The sequence below is a fragment of the Embiotoca jacksoni genome, unplaced genomic scaffold, assembly GCF_022577435.1.
Source record: "Embiotoca jacksoni isolate LCO1_2020_lvr unplaced genomic scaffold, fEmbJac1.0.p SCAF_2, whole genome shotgun sequence".
Classification (NCBI taxonomy): Eukaryota; Metazoa; Chordata; class Actinopteri; family Embiotocidae; genus Embiotoca; species Embiotoca jacksoni.
In genome coordinates, this window is record NW_027185340.1 from 7439837 (window position 1) to 7456321 (window position 16485).

General features: G+C 39.6%; 3 protein-coding genes across 5 annotated transcripts in view; 1 reads left to right on the forward strand and 2 right to left on the reverse strand.

Annotated features, from left to right (window-relative positions):
* The window catches only part of cerkl (ceramide kinase-like), a 29789-nt gene extending 28468 nt beyond the window's left edge, over positions 1-1321 (reverse strand). Inside the window, exons 1-2 of the mRNA XM_069154320.1 lie at positions 1052-1321; positions 160-269 (exon numbers count right to left, since the gene is read on the reverse strand). Of these exons, the coding sequence (XP_069010421.1) occupies positions 160-269; positions 1052-1203 (262 nt within the window). The 5' untranslated portion in view covers positions 1204-1321. The remainder of the gene's footprint in view (positions 1-159; positions 270-1051) is intronic.
* Positions 1322-4770: 3449 nt separating this feature from the next.
* Positions 4771-10265, reverse strand: neurod1 (neuronal differentiation 1). Its single transcript, XM_069154321.1, has 4 exons — positions 10160-10265; positions 8217-8518; positions 6928-7157; positions 4771-5917 (listed from the first exon to the last, which is right to left on the reverse strand). The coding sequence occupies exons 2-4, from the start codon at positions 8495-8497 to the stop codon at positions 5355-5357; spliced, it is 1074 nt and encodes a 357-aa protein (XP_069010422.1). The 5' UTR covers positions 8498-8518; positions 10160-10265; the 3' UTR covers positions 4771-5354.
* Positions 10266-13974: 3709 nt separating this feature from the next.
* itprid2 (ITPR interacting domain containing 2) overlaps positions 13975-16485 on the forward strand; it is a 36642-nt gene continuing 34131 nt past the window's right edge. For all 3 annotated transcript variants that reach the window (XM_069154322.1, XM_069154323.1, XM_069154324.1), the window contains exon 1: positions 13975-14063. The gene's annotated coding sequence lies outside the window, so the exon portion shown is untranslated. The remainder of the gene's footprint in view (positions 14064-16485) is intronic.

Genomic DNA, 16485 nt, shown 5'->3' on the forward strand with positions numbered 1-16485 from the left:
TTCAGATGTCAAGTTTCAGGTGGTCTCAACAAGACAAAACTTCTCCATTACAACACCAGCTGTCTCGAGACACACACACACACACACACACACACACAGTCTGTCTGACACCAGCAGGACCACTGATCGCCATGACAACCCATCACTGCGGTAACTGACCTGTGGGGTTCTCTGGAATGATGGGGGTCCAGGTCAGTCGGGTTCTCGTGAGCAGGACGTCATGACTCTTCTTCCCCAGTTTGAAGATCCCGTGCAGCAGAACACACTCACTGACCCGGAAACACACACACAAGAAGTTTATTTGAACCAATCAGAGGTCATTTACGCATATTTATCAACGAAGAGACCGATAGATTGATCTTTAGGTCATAATGATGATCATGGCTTCGTATAAAGATTATTTTTACTCTTGATTATTCTACCAATTATATACTTCCTATAGAAAGCATAATATATTCACAGTTTAATTATTTTGTTCAAGTTCAAGTTAATAGGGATAAACAGGAAGTTAGCTCAGCTGGCTGAAAGTCTCTGATGCTCTGCCAATGGAGCATGCCCAGTATGCAGACACCAGATTTAAAAACTTTTTACGTGAAATATTATGGAAGCATTCATTGAACTCATTTGGCAAAAGGATTGAATGTGACTGACGTTGATTTATATGTAAAAGTACCCTTAACTTCAGGTTAAAGGTTTTTGCACTGCATTTGGATTAAATCCAAACTATAGTAAATAGTTGTAGAGATCTCATCTCGTGGTTCGTCAGTGAAAGTAGTGAAAGTATTTTGGGGTATTTTCAATGTTGCATGAATCATTTCTTACTCTGAAAAGATAGATTTTTTTTTAAATAAATTATTTTACTTGGTGAAGTTTTACCTGCAGCGCTTTTACTTTGAAAGAGCTCTCCATAATAACAGATGTACACGGTGTGAATTACTCTGTACTCTACGCCGAATTAGTTTGTCATATGAGCCTCTCAGAGACCCGGTGTGGGTCTGATGTGGGGGGTCTGTGTAGAACCTGGACCTGCAGGAACCTCAGAAACACTCACCTCTGCTCCTCCTCCACCTCCACCTGCTCCTCCAGCTCCGACTTCTCCTTCTTCTTCTTCCCGCTTCGCCTCTCTTTCTTCCTCTTCTTCTTCTTCTTCTTCTTCGAGCTGTCTATTCGCTCTTCCTGCAGATCCTCCTCAGGCTCCGACATGTTTACTTCAATCAAACGACGAACAAACAAACAAACAAACAAACAAACAAACAAACAAACTAGGCGGTTCTAAGTTGGTCCCTCTCAGATAAACATGTAGTAAGCTGATCACGGTTTGTTTCCGGGGTCTCGTCACTATGGAGACAGGCAACGGCTTTAGCGGAGTCGGGCACGCGTCAGGTCCACCGACGCGTAATCGTAGCCGTGCGCGCTCCCGTGTCTATTCATCCAAGCTGGTGCGCGCAGAGAGTGCATAAACACTGATCGATTCATTGCCCCGTCCTTCGATCAGTTGATCGTAGATAGAAAAAAAAAAAAAAGGCAGTTCTGATTGATTATTGATTATTGATTATTTTATTATTGTCCGGTCGTTTGCAGTTTTGGGAATTAAGTTGGTACTCTACTGTAGTTTGGCTACTTTTACACTAAATATTTAAATTAACTGATTTGTTTTCAGGTCCTTTGAGACGAGAATATTATTAACCTGGTATTAATTTTGAGATATCGATGCTCATTTGTAGAAAATGTAAATTTTTAAAATGTTTTTAAACTGTATTTAAACTGCATTTATGACTCGTTAGAAATGTCTTTATATGATCGAGGTTTTTTTTTTTTACAGGATAAACCGCAAAATAAAAGTTAAAATCATAAATTCACCCACTGTCAGGTGATAATGGTGAGAATTGATTTCTTAAAAAGTGAAAAAAAAAATATGCCGGTTGTTTTTGAAATATTTCAACTGGTCTTCAGTGCAAATCAAGGCACACGGTTTGAGGCTTTTAATATCAGTGAGGCCTCTCATTCATCACGAAGTATGTTAAGGGAAAAAAATGACTGAACATGCATCATATGCTGCAGTGATAAGTGATAAGTTTGTGTTTATCGTGGAAGTCCTTGTGCGTTTCTATTCCTGTGCTTTTGAAAGTGTAAGGAATTAATTGATTAAGATCTTGATTACTATCTCCTGGCTACATGAGCAGCGAGCTCACAACTGACTGAGATACAGTACATTCCTCTAAAAGATAAGTCATTTTGAATGCAACACTGCTCATTAATGCTTCGCAAACCAGAATGAGGTGAAAATACTTCTTTAAAAATGCTCTTGGAGAAACTCACAAAGATGAAATTTATGTTTTCACATCTGTATGTTTTCCAAGCTGAAGTATTTGGTTTGAAAAATGTACATTTGGGTACATTTTCACACCCCCCAAAATACTCATACCAGCACTTCTCAACCTCACTAGTTAACATGTTGGCATTTCTTGTGTATTTGATCTGTACACAAACACAAATTTACAACTACAAGTCCTGTTTCAACAGCGACGTTGCCAAATTTCGTACCATCATGCCCGTGCAAAGACAAAACCTGTAGTTAGCTGGAGACCCACGCTGCACCTGGACATGCACAGGTGGACGGATAAACATAAACAATAAAAAATAGTTCCATTGAAATTAGAAAATATGAAAGCAGAAGGAGAAAGAAATAGAAAAATAATATGTTAGGGTGTGATGATAACGTGATTTTCTGGTATAATAGAGGTGAGTCCATTATTGTCTCTAAATAAACACCTCGGCGTTCATTCTGTCATGTATACTGACCAAAAGTGTCAAAACTAACCCTGTTTAAAGCAGAGCATGGAGCATCATGACTGTTGTCATGGCTACCTGCAGTGTAATATACCTAAATTGCTGTCAAGGTATATGTGTCCTCCTGTATGATCTAACAGACACCTGCCAGCCAATCAGAGAGGACGGTGGATCTGTTATTAATACAGTATTATGAGCAACAGCTCAAACACACACGCACATACACACGCACACGCGCGCACACACACACACACACACACACACACACACACACACACACACACACACACACACACACACACACACACACACACACACACACACACAGCGTGAGTGTTGCTGACAGATGGCTGAGTATAAGCTGCATTAATCAGTGTTATGATCAGCCAACAGACTGAAACACAAAACCACCATCACAAAGACTACTGCTACCTCTACTCTTAATACTGCTAATACGACCGCTGCTGCCACAGAAGATCTATTCTGTTATATTCATAATTTGCGATTTCACTGTAAACACCTCTGCATCCTCAGGCAGTTTTTTTATTGGGATTTTCTACAGTCTGTGTCATTCGTTTAAAAGGAGCTTTTCCGGGTGTCCTCGCAGCCCAATGTTTAAGTTGCAGACCCCAACGTCAGCAAATTTCCAAGATTTCTTCTGTGTATCTTTTCACTGTCCTGTCTGAGTGTAATACTAACGTACTTTTTCTTAACATTGTGACTGAATACCTTCATGTTTTTGCTCCAGATATCTCTGTGATTAACAGGGTGAATCTTTGTGCTGCAATCTGACTTTCTCTCATTGTTATTCCACTTTAACAGGGAGACTAAATGGTGGGATATGGCCACCATATTGTCCCTGTTGACTTACGCTCACCCACACACACACATGCACACGCATACGCACACGCACACGCACACGCACACACACACACACACACCCACACACACACACACACAAACACACATATACACACACACACGCAGCAGGACAGTAGTATGTGTGGAGGGGGGGTCTCTCATGCATAAACGAGATCATTTTCATAAATTAAAATCTTGCCTGCAGAACGAACATCTGTGCCCTTCACACACACACACACACACACACACACACACACACACACACACACACACACATACGCCATAATCCTGGTTTTGTCCTTCAGTCGGTGTGATAATGTTGTTAACAGGGTTTTCTCTGAAAGCAGATACGTGTTTTCTCCTCGTGCGTTGAGCCTCAGACTCAGAGCCTAAACATCGATGTCACGTGGAAACCGTGTGACTTTCCAAAGACATCAATTTTTTTATTTTTTTGCTGATGGTGTGAATTTGGACTTCTGCACATGTGTGAGCAACTTGCTGCATTGTCTTAAAGTTAAATACTATTAATAAATATGAGCGTGAACTCAACAGTTTAAAAATCCTTTAACCGAACTAATCAAACTGCCCAACAGCTGACTGGACCTTATTTATGATTAAAAAAAAAAAAAAAAAAATCAATTAACCTTATTTTCTTATTTTATTCATTATTTGGTCTAAATATTCTTGTTTACAGTCTCCAATGCAAATATGTTTAATTAACTATCATATATGTTTATGATTTACCAGCAATTATTCACATTTTAAAGGCTGGAAGCAGTGAATTTGCTTTCAGTTGACGAATCAATTAAGGATTCTGATTATATTTGTTATATATTTACATTTCTTGTATTTGCATTATTATGTAATTCATTTATATTATATTATATGAGCTGCTGTAAAAGGACAACATGACTAAAAGAAGTGATTTTTTTTTTGATGTTGTGTTTATAAACTGATTATTATTATTATTATTATTTTTAAGTGTTCAAGTATACATGTATAAAAAATTTTTTTTTTTTAACTTGACCAAACTGGGCCGAAGGGGACTAAAGTGGACTAAACAGAGTTGTTCAGTTGTGTTGTTGTGTTGTTGCAGAAAAACAGAGTCTCTCAGGTGAATCACGATGAATTCCTTTTAATAAAAGGCTTTTATAAACATCTATCATATAAAATATGAACAAGAGTCACATGAAATGTTAACAGAATGCTACAGGATCGTTATAAAAAGCAAAAAGTAAAAACCACATGAACAACATGAACACTTCAGCCCGTTGCCGGCCCGACGCCGGCCCTTCATCGCCTCACACACTGACCCAAAAATAGAGAAATCTTTATTCTTTCAACATTTGGAATTATCTGCTGAGCATCACTCAGGTTTTAACAAAATTGCATAGTTTCCTCCAGATTATTGCTCGTTGATTATTGATTATTTTTAAGTGATAATATGGATAATAACAAGACATTCAGAGAGCATCTCCTGCAGGACGAAGCGCTACAAAGAAGGTTACATCATCGGTGTGACATCATCGTCGACATCACCATCGTCAGGAAGAGTCGCAGAGCCTGACGCAGACAGAAAGAAGAAAAGCAAGGACAGACAGAGAGACAGCTATGAAATGATAAAAGTACACACGACTGTCTGTCTCTCCATATAACGGTCTCTCTGTCTCCATCAGTCTCTCAGTCCTTCATCCTCCTCTTCCTCAGGACTCGTGGAAGATGGCATTCAGCTGGGCGTTCATCAGCCGCTCATGGTGCGAGTGTCCGTCAAAGCCCATCAGCCCGTCCACCTGCAGCTCACCGCACCGCGGGTTGGACCCCCCGCTGCCGTAGATGGCCGGGTGTCCCGCGGCTGCGCCCCCCGCGTAGTGCACGCTGAAGGAGAAGCTCTTGTCGTACTCGGCGGCTGCGACGGCCTCGTGCTTGTAGGACGAGGAGAAGTTCCCGTTGATGCTGAGCGGCGGGCTGAGGGGCGGGTCGAAGGCCGGGCCGTCCGACACCAGCACGCCGTCGAAGAAGGGCTCCAGCGGGCCGTAGGGCTGACCTTTGACCTGGTGGAAGATGTGGGAGGGATCCATGCTGCCGTAAGGCGGGCTGGGCAAGCCGGCGGTCAGCCCGGGGCTCTGGTAGGCGAAGTGTCCGGGGTAGGAGGCAGCGCCGGCGGGGGGAAGGTGAGCCGGCAGGTCGGGCGTCTGCTCCGGCAGGAAAGTCCGAGGGTTGAGCTGCAGGCAGCCCGCCACCAGGTTGGTTGTTGGCTGAGACAGACCTGAGAACAGACAGGCGACGATTAGACGCCTCGTCTCGTATCAGGATTCATCACTGAGCACTTTCAACGCCTCCTGATCTCTGTCAGCTACCAGGCCTGAAAAATCAAACCTCGCAAACTGACAGACTAACTTCCCTCTTTTACTTAAATTTGTTTCCAAAGTCTCATCAGAAGCCCTTAAATTAAAAAAAAACAACAACATAATTTTACGGCACAGCCTGCGCTTTCTGAATATTTGCTGTTACACGAGACAGAAGACGGAAGGAAGAAGCGCGTCTTCAAACCTCTCGGCTACGTATGAACAGCAGGAAGTCTTATTTTAAGGGAATTTACCCGACAACTCTAAAACTGAGAGAGCAATACATATCCTTCCCATTACGCATTTGTGCAACATGGACCCCTATAACAGGGATGTTTTGAGACTTTGAGGATGTTTCGTGAATATTTCCGCTTGATCTTTGTGGACTCAACCAGTTTCCTTATTTTGCGTTTAAACTACAAGAAAACGTGTCTAAAGTTATTTCGAACACATTATACCTGAGCAAAGTCAATCTGCATTAATGGTTCCAGCTCTTTGAAACCAGACTGAAATATTTCTTCAACTCGTCGACTGATTGTCATGAAATTTGGTGTTGACGTTCATCGTCCCCAGAGGATGAACCCCCTGCCTTTTTCTCCACTCGATCACGGCTACGTCACCGACAACCGTTTGATGCATTTCCATTGAATTTGGTTCACAAATATTCTTGTTCCTTTGACCAAGATGATGGATGAAGTGTGACAACTTTTAATCATAACTTTGTGATAGATAAATAAATAAGGTTAAAAGTAATAGTAAATATGAAACACTCCCTCTTGTGAGACCCGCAGGCTCTTTGAGAAAATTAAGAACTATTGCTCATATTTTGTTGCATTTCACCAACATGTCAGTGTAAAAAAAAGGCCATGTGGTTATAATATTTTCGATCCGTGTTAGTTTCGTATGACCAGAGAGCAGCGCCGGGGTTTACCTTTGCAGAGCGCCTGGACGAAGCTCATGAGGTCGGGCGCCTTCCCGGAGCGCAGGACCTCGCTCAGGGCCCAGATGTAGTTCTTGGCGAGGCGGAGAGTCTCGATCTTGGACAGCTTCTGGGTTTTGGAGTAGCAGGGGACGACTTTTCTCAGACTCTCCAGAGCGTCGTTCAGCCCGTGCATGCGGTTCCTCTCCCGGGCGTTAGCTTTCATCCGACGCACCTTAAACCTGCAGAATCGGATGGCGGATTCATCGTCAGCAAAGTTATGCATCGATCAAATCTTAAAACGTCTTTTTTGGTGATGATCTGTGTTCAGTCATTTGCAGAAAAACAAATGTTAGCAACTGAGAAATTAGCACGTTAGCTTGCCACACAATGCTGTTCTGCAGCATCTTGGCGGTATTTACGGCCCAGTGAGAAGTGCAATTGATGTAGTTTTGCACGTGTGAAGGCTAAAAAGTGGGATCTCTCGGCCACAGTAACCTGTTCTAATGCCAGACACTTGAGACGGGTAGTTGAAACAACAACCATCTTGTTGTTACAAATCACTCTACGTTTATGAAATGTCTGTTGTCTATCTTGTGGTGAACACTGAGTCCACTCAAGGTTTTTAAACTACACACACCGGACCACTGATGCTGCCTTATCTTTGACTGTTTTTCTAGTGTCTGTTTAGAAGCATATCAAATGCACTTTCTCATCTATCAGTGAAGCTGCAGATTCCAGTTTTGTGTTGTTTGGTAAATTTGTGACATTAAGATATAAACTATAGCTGCTGCAAAAAGGTTGAATAATAATGATTGCACCATCAGTTTGACACAACTCGGACTGCGATTTATAGAAACGGGTATTTTAGGCTTTGTATGGTGAAAACAAGCACCTCCTTGTTTTCTCTTTCCGATTCAACAAGAGCTGCTGGGGCTTCTGGGTAGTGATGCACTGGTCTCATGTCATTCTCATTTTAACATATTTCAAATTGCACAAATAGTGCAAAGTCTTTACATCATATCCTTCAAAATGAGATTTTCCTTTTTGTTGGAATATGTCACCACGGGAAGGATGACCACGTTTGTCCGTCCAACATCTTGATTTTCTCTGTCCTGCTCCCCAGAGGATGAACCGTGTACACTTTAATGACCCAGTGACCTTTTCTCTAGCGCCACCATCAGGAAAAACGTAAATTTGTTTGCACTTAAACTGAAAATGCTGGTTTTTTGGTTTTTTTTTTTAGGGGGGGGGGGGGAGGTTAAACTGAGAATAAGCAGAGGAAAAAAAACGTAATGTACCTCTGCATGCGAGCCTTCGTCATCTTCTTCTTCTTGGGCCCTCGCCTCTTGGGTTTGTTCTCGCAGTCCTCCTCCTCCTCTTCCTCGTCTTCCTCTTCGTCGTCGTCGTCGTCGTCATCTTCCTCGTCCAGATTGTGGAGGCGTTCGTCGTCGTCGTCCTCCTCCCCTCCACCTGCTCCTAGTCCTGGTCCCCTCTCTGTGTCTCTCCCTGCGGGGCTGTGGAGCTCCTGCAGCTCCTCGGACTCCACTGACGCCTGCTCCTCCCGCACAGACCTGGTCATGATGCTCTGAACCGTGATTCACTGAAAAACACCAAACATGGCTTCATTAAAAAAAAAAAAAAAAAAAAAACTTAAGACATGTGTAGATATGCATTAGAAAACTTTACGATGATAGATAATCGATTTAGAAAATCAAACGTCAATTATTTGGCACTTTTTTGAATTTAGCATTTATTTAAATTATTGTCAAATGGAAACAAAAGGTCTCAAAACATTTTACTCCACATTCATTTTGCTTTTTGGGATTAAAGTTGTTCAGACCGCACTTTTCAATTTTTATAATGATGAAAAGATTAAGACTCTTCATTTCATGATAGATGGGAGGGTCTGATATTTGTTTTCTTTAAATAAGTTTTGGTAAGAAACATTAAAAAAAAATGGTGCTATCAAATGTAGGCTAATTATGATAGAAACAATTAAAGAAAATATCCAATATGAAGCTCTTATTCTGTGTCAAAACATAAAACATTTTTGGTTTTAATCTTCATTTGTGGGGCTCTCTGATTCATATCTAATATAATAGATTCAATTAATTCAGTTCAAGTGATTCTTCAGATTAAAAATCTGATATCTACAGTTTTATCAATCTGTTGCGCACGAAGACTGCACAGTTAATTATTCGGTCAAACTGCACCGCACAAAAACACGGAACTGTCAAAGTTCATTTAATTTATACAGGCCAGATAACAAATTCACCGGGATGGCTCAACAATTTGTTCAACATGAGAGCTTTAGATTGATATTAAAACGATCGCAAAAACTAGAAACTTTCGAGGCAAAAGGCGAAAGAAACGAAATCAGCTCTTAAATTAGTTCCGTCATTAAATTTATAAAATCTGTTTTAAGGACGTCAAAACCCCAAATAAATGTCCGTTAAAAAAAAGTTTTTACATTTGAATAAGGCCTATAGCCTCCATGAAATGTTGAATGTTTAAACTATTTCTTATAACCTTTTCTTTAGAAAAAAGATGTAATAATATAACACGCCACAGCATATGTATAAATATAATATAACATTTATTAGAAGTAGCCTACAGCGCTAAACGTGGAAGCTTATAATTAGCCTATAATAACCATAATAATAATAATAATGGCAAATAAAATCAGTTTTTCTGCTGACTGGTCCCGTTAATTAAACAGACAGACAGACAGGTGGAGGTGAGCAGAGATTCGGGTTGAACAAAGTAGGCTACATAAAAAACAAAAAAACAAACAACAAACAGATGAAATCTTTCAAACGTGTTTTGTTTAAATTTCAGAGAAGAAAAAATAACGTTTTTATTGTAAACACATAAAAGCAGATGGACAGGAACAAATAAAATGATAAAACATTAAAAAATATATATAAATATAAATTGGAAAAAAAAAACTAGGAATACGAATTGAATAAAAAAAAAAAAAAAAAGAATTCTTGGTTAATTTTAGACGCTCGCAGATTCATTCTGATGTAGCAGCAACATGAGATGTATTATACCCCGCAGAGTTTCCATCAGAGAGGCTATTAATGAAAATAAGACATTAATAATTTGGTATAAATGAATATCTTAAAAAGTAATCAGATTCATCATCATGAAGGTCAGATTTACTCAAAGGCCCCAGGAACCAGTTAGAGGTGCACTTCAATCACATATTGATGATTATTGTGATAAAAAGAAAATCTACCTGTTGTAACGAGTCCTGTCCTCAGATTGCACGCATCCCGCTCGCTCTGTCTGCGTGTCCGTGCGTGACTGTGCGTGGTCTGCTGTGAGGTTTCTGACGTGTGTGTGTGATGCTGCGGCTTTTATACTCAGCGCGCGCACACACACACACACACACACACACACACACACACACACACACACTCGCTCACAGACAAGAAGGGTTGGGGGGTAATTAGCATATCGAGTCCCCACCCTCCCGGCACACACCATATGGTGCTTACGTCATTAAAACTGCCGCGGGGATCACGTGACAAATCTTCCATTTGTATCAGCCAAAGGCTCTCTCTCTCTCTCTCTCTCTCGCTCTCTCTCGCTGTCTTTGTGAGAAAAGTTGACCATCTGCACACACAGGTACGCATGCGCACACAAGAAACACCCCTGGAAGCTGTAACTGTAACGTGATAATTATAGCGTATTTCAGAATGATGCACGTTCATCATTATTCTATCAAAAAACCTCATGTCCTCAATTCTACCTGGTAAACTCAATTCAAGCATCAGTATCCTGATAAGTCCCTGAACAGATGTCCACACTCGTGAGGAGTTGGCTGACAACACTGACATCACCTCAGATATCTTAAAGCTTATGATGACCCATGTCTACGTTTGATTGGGACAGCGCGCTGGAGTGGCTGTAGTGATTATGGAAGCAAAGGAGGAGACGGAGTATGAGGGAGGAGGTTGGGGTGGAGGGATGTTTCAACAAAACACAGGACATTAATATGGCCGGCTGTTTACTGTTTTAAACTGAATTTAGTTTCTTTTTCCATGTCAATGACGACCCTTTTTTTTTTCCAACCCCAACACGGATCTTTCCCGATAAACAAGTTGTGATGTGCTTTTTTTTTTCTCGTGAAATACAAAGTCAATACATTTTTCCCACAACTCATTCATGCTTTTTAATTTTTTTGGTGGTCCATCTGAAAATAATCCCACCAATAATTAGATACATGGCCTAAAAGAGCAGTGCATTTGAAGGCGGGCCTGTTTGATTGACAGGCAACGTGGTGCAGTCAGGTTTTCGCTATAGGTGGGCGGGACATAGTGTCCTTGGGTTCCCAATCAGATAGTCAGATTTTATTATATATTTATTTTATTTGACAAACAGAGTCCAACAATGTGGACGTCTTTATTGTCTCACTGGCCTCTCAGAAGAACTATTATCTTTCTTCTTCCGACATTGTCAATAATTATAGCAAAATCTCAATCTTGTTTAATTATGATCCCGTAACCTGTTTTGACTGCATGTTTGGAAAAAAAAAAGTCCACACAGAAAAAGAAGAAAAGCTGGAGGAAAACAAACGAGCATGGTTTTATATGAGCAATGGGCGTGGCTTAACAAACTGGTCCACAACCACTGATCCAGACTGGCTGCATCAGCTCTGACCAATAGGAAAGAAGCAGTGGACATTGGACCCAGGGTGTTACGCTGTGAAGAGGCTGCTATGGTGATGATGAGCTGGTTGCCAGGAGGTTACTGGGCAACTGTGGAGTAACTTGTGTGTCTGACCCTCTGACAGCTAATGGTTAACGCAGAGTCAATGTCTCTGTCTCTCAGCTGTCTCTCAGCTGCTCACTTCAGGATTGTAAAAGTGATCATCAGATCAAGTCAGATTTGTATTCATTAGGACAAAATATATATATATAACAGTTTTTCATTGTGGCTAAAGTGCTTATTTACAGTTTAATTTACTGCTACAGTGGGTTTTAAAATCCAGAAACGAACTGATTGTACATACGTGCGTCAGGATGCAGATTTTCTTCTTTTGTTATTTAAAGTAAAGAGAATAAACGACAGCAACTTGCTGATGAATAAGAATTATTACTCTATCCTGCAGGCTGTGTGTGAGTGTGTCAGAAGGTCAGATTACCCTATTCATATGAAGAACACACCAGACTCCTCAAGTTTCCTACAATAATCATTCTAATAATCAAATTTAAGGAGAACACTTTTGTTTAACTTTCTTATTTAGCATCTTTAAGCAGTTGAACACAAACCTTTAATAAATTACTAAAAGCGCACTATATGTGCAGCATATGTATGTACAATATTTTTTACAATATATTTGATAGAGATGCTTGGTTTAAAAAAAAATGTAACAACATAAAATATAATATAAAATGGTGTACGACATTCAAAATTTAGCAAGTTTGGACAAATAGGCGATATCTTTTTTTGAAAACTGGACTTTGAAGACGCATTCAACAGCATCAGAAAACACGACTGTGATAACTTCAGCTGTTTCACGTGTGTGCATGAGTTTGATGGTGACAGATGTTCATCCTGGTTTGGCTTCACATTTAAATCACCAACACTTTATCAATTATAATAAAGTTCATAATGAACGTGTTATATGTTTGTCACGACTGCAACTGCACTTTTTATAAACAGTCCCTGAGGTGCACCAACAGATCCAGCAGCAGCAGCAGCAGCAGCAGAGCGTCTCACTGAAATATCAGTTTAACAGCGTTTGGTTTCCACCTAGTGGTACATATTAGTACTGCAAGTAAAAGCACAGCTCACCACACTTTCTTTCTTTCTTTCTGTTTCGTTGTCGTTCTTTTTCTTTCTTTCTTTCTTTCTTTCTTTCTTTCTTTCTTTCTTTCTTTCTTTCTTTCTTTCTTTCTTCGCAAACTGTATATTTTCAGCTCTGTCCTATGTTTGCATAAAGTTACAACAAAACAGGAAAAACATTTCAGGTAAAGTGACTCCTCTCTCAACATATTTCACGCTGTATTTCTACAATATGATAAATTTCAGTCCTGCTGTACTGTCTTGTAGCTATAGTTTACATCAAGGATGACAACATTTTACATCATTTATTTTTCAGAACGTATATTATTCATCAATAATATACTGTGTATTATCCACACAACCTCAACATATTTACTTCGGAGGCCATTGGCTGCAAAAGGTTTTAGGCACTAAGATTGGTTAGATTTTTTTTATCCATCACACATTTCTGTTTGGTAACAAATTTATCCTGCAGCAGGACGACGGCCCCAAACACACAGCCAGCATCAAACAACAGACAAAGTGCTCACAACTTTTAATGTATGTCATCAATATTTACCTTATATTACCCAGATTTACAATCCAAATTTAAATTCAGTGGTAATAATTTTGATAGTTGATTGTCTTCAGTCATTTTGTTTTTTTAAGTAAAAATGCCAAAATATCTCTTTTTGTCTTTTTAAGTGTGCTGGTTTCTGTCAATGTTGGTGAGACAGAATTAAGGAGTTTTAATGTGTTAACGTCTTTAGGAATGTTTGAACACAACAGGCAACTCACAATCTTTTTGTTTTCTTATGTAATACAATAAGATTTTATCTTAGGGAAATAAGGATATTGGTAATTTTTTTGTCAACATTTCACTCGCTAAACAATCAATTAATTATCAAAGACAATAATTGTCAGACTCACTGATAATAAACAGAACTCCTCTGAAAGATCTCCTGTGTATAAACTGTGTAACACGAAAAATTTAAGACATTTGGTCGAATAAAGTTTTACACCAAACAAGCACCAAACATTTAACTCCTTCAACAAGACCAGAACCACGAGACGGAGGATCTGTCACTTAGGATTTATCTACTCAAATCTGCGGGCTTTAGAGCCTCTGCATGTTTGTTGTATGAACAGACTCAGTCCGGCAGGTGGCGCTGTGTCTCCGCTGCAGCCTGCAGAGGACACGCCTCTTTCCTTCTCCTCCTACTCCTCCTCCTCCTCCTCCCTCCATGCTGCTGCTGCTGCTTGCTGCTGCTTTCAGGAAGCGGAAGCAGGAATGTTGGAGTGGTTTTAGAAAAGTTTGGACACTTTGGACAGTTTGGGACCAGAGAGGGAGACTGCGGAGGATCATGACGGTGAGTTTTGCGCAGCGCTCAGAGTGCTGGCCGCTGAGCTGCGGAGGTTTGAGGCTGTGGAGAGTTTTTACTGCGGCTGCTGTCAGTCCGAGTTAGACAGAGCAGGAACAACTGAACAGGATCAACAAGTTGGTCTGAACTAAACAAAAAAAAAGAAGAAAGAAAAAAGAAAAGAAAAAGGAAAGTTTGATGACGATTTAAAAAGGCTGCGCATGTTTTAAAAGCAGGAATCTTGAGTTATAGAGAAATTGACTGACGTTCAAACAGCAGAAAGTGACAGATCAGCATCTGTAAGATATGTCTACATAACTCTGTGTGTGTGTATGTGTGTGTGTGTGTACGCGCGCGCGTGCGTGTGTTAGAAATTGGCTTGTTATAAAGCATGTTGACAAACTGGCTGCAGGGCTCCTCAGTCAACACTCATGCGGACTCACTGCACTGCAGGTGATGGTCGCAGCTTTGATCCACTCCATGCACATTTTTAACTTCTAGTCCACTTTTTTTCACAGGAAAACTTTTGCTGCAAACTTCTATCTTCATTGTAAACGGTGAATTCTTAGTTTTGTGTTTGAAATGTCCGAAAATAGTGACAAATGACTCTTATGATTTCCTTACAGATCAAAGTTTTATTCCAAAACCAAATATTGTCAGTTTAGCATCACATATAATTAAGTGAAGTCTGGGCTTTTTTTTTTTTTTTTTTTTTACTTGAAAAATCTGATCAACTATCAAAATAGTGGCAGGTAAATTATGTGTTTATCAAACAATCTATTAGCTGAACAATCCTTGTATTTCTAGAAATATTTTTCTATGTTACTTCAGTTCAGATGATATATGTTATATAGAAGATGACATATCATTAGATGATAGCTTGATTTACCTCCTAAGGAGGCCCCATGGCCAAACTTCCTTTTTTATTTGATTTATCTCAGCACTCAGAAACCAACCAGCACTGTGGAGCTATAATGGAAACAGTTTTGATAACTGATTACTTTTTTAAGTCATTTTTAAAAAGCAAACTTTTCTAACATCTTAACAATGAATCAACCATAAAATAAAACCATTCAGGCAGAAGACAGTCGGTGGAGGGTCAATTGTACGTGACATCTTTCTTTAAATGTCTAACAAATTTTACAATTACGAAGGTGTAATCAGAGTGTAGATCAAACATGGGGCTTTTGAACCTCTATGAAGTAAGAAAGCGTCACATCAACCAGTTTCAACATTAAAAGCCTTAATGCACTTATATAATGATCGAGAAATATAATCATATAAATACCACTGCGGCAGAATAAGTACTTTTATTTTTGTTATTTTTTTTCTTAATGAATTTTTAGGATGCAGAATCTTTCCTCAGAGTGCAGCATAATGTGTTTGTGATGCAGTACTAATACTTGTTCTGACATAATTTGAATTCCTCCTTCAGCGCTGAACGTGAACACGATCTGGATGCTTTCCAGATTTTTTTGTTTGCTTGTTGGTTTTCCATATATCTGGGACGGAGCTGTCAGAGGAACACACTTGTCCTTGAACTTTGTTTTTGCTTTGTCAAACTTGATTTGTTTAGCGCCTTTTGGAAAGGTGACAGCGGTTCAAAGTGCCTCACAGCAAGCTGCTAATAAGACACGTCAACAAAAAACACAAAAGAGACAAAAGCATTTTTATGTTGAAAAGAATAATATTTTAAGAATAAATACATAAGGTCAAATTAATAAAACAATATGGTCTCATAAAATATTCTCATCCAGTGCCAGGCAAAGGAAGCAGGTTTAAAGAAATCAACAATGAATAGGTTTTTTTTTTTTTTTAGAGCTGCATCTATAACATTTACTTTATTAAACATTAATTTATTGATTATGTTGCTGGAAGAATGGCCCAGATAGATTTTTATTGGAGTCAAAGTAATTGCAGCACAGTCTAAAAATGCTGCATTACAATTAAAATTCCTGCATTATCAAAAATGCAAGTACATGGTGAATATTATACACGGCATTATTAGATATATGTGTATGTAGAACTTATTGTCTTTGTCCTTTTTCTTTGGTAACGTTTTAGAGAATGAAACAGGAACAGGGCAGAACAGGTCACCTCATGTTTCAAATGCTGACAGTAAATGTCTGAGAAAGCACTTGTATGACTGCACATAATATGATTACATCACTATTAGTCATGTGTTGATGTTAAAGCAGCATGTTCTGTCATAGCTGGTTGAGGGGGAGCTCGTTGTTAACAGTTCAGAGATGTTGATTATTGTCATTAATCTGTTGCTCTGTTTTTGACCGATACGTTGATTGATTGTCTGCTGAATGTAAGATAGCATTCAGAAACGCCTCATAATGAGCTGACAGGTGACATCCTCCTCACATGCTTTGTTTTGCCACACCAAGCCAACAAACTTTTAAATTACTCACTTTACTGTCAT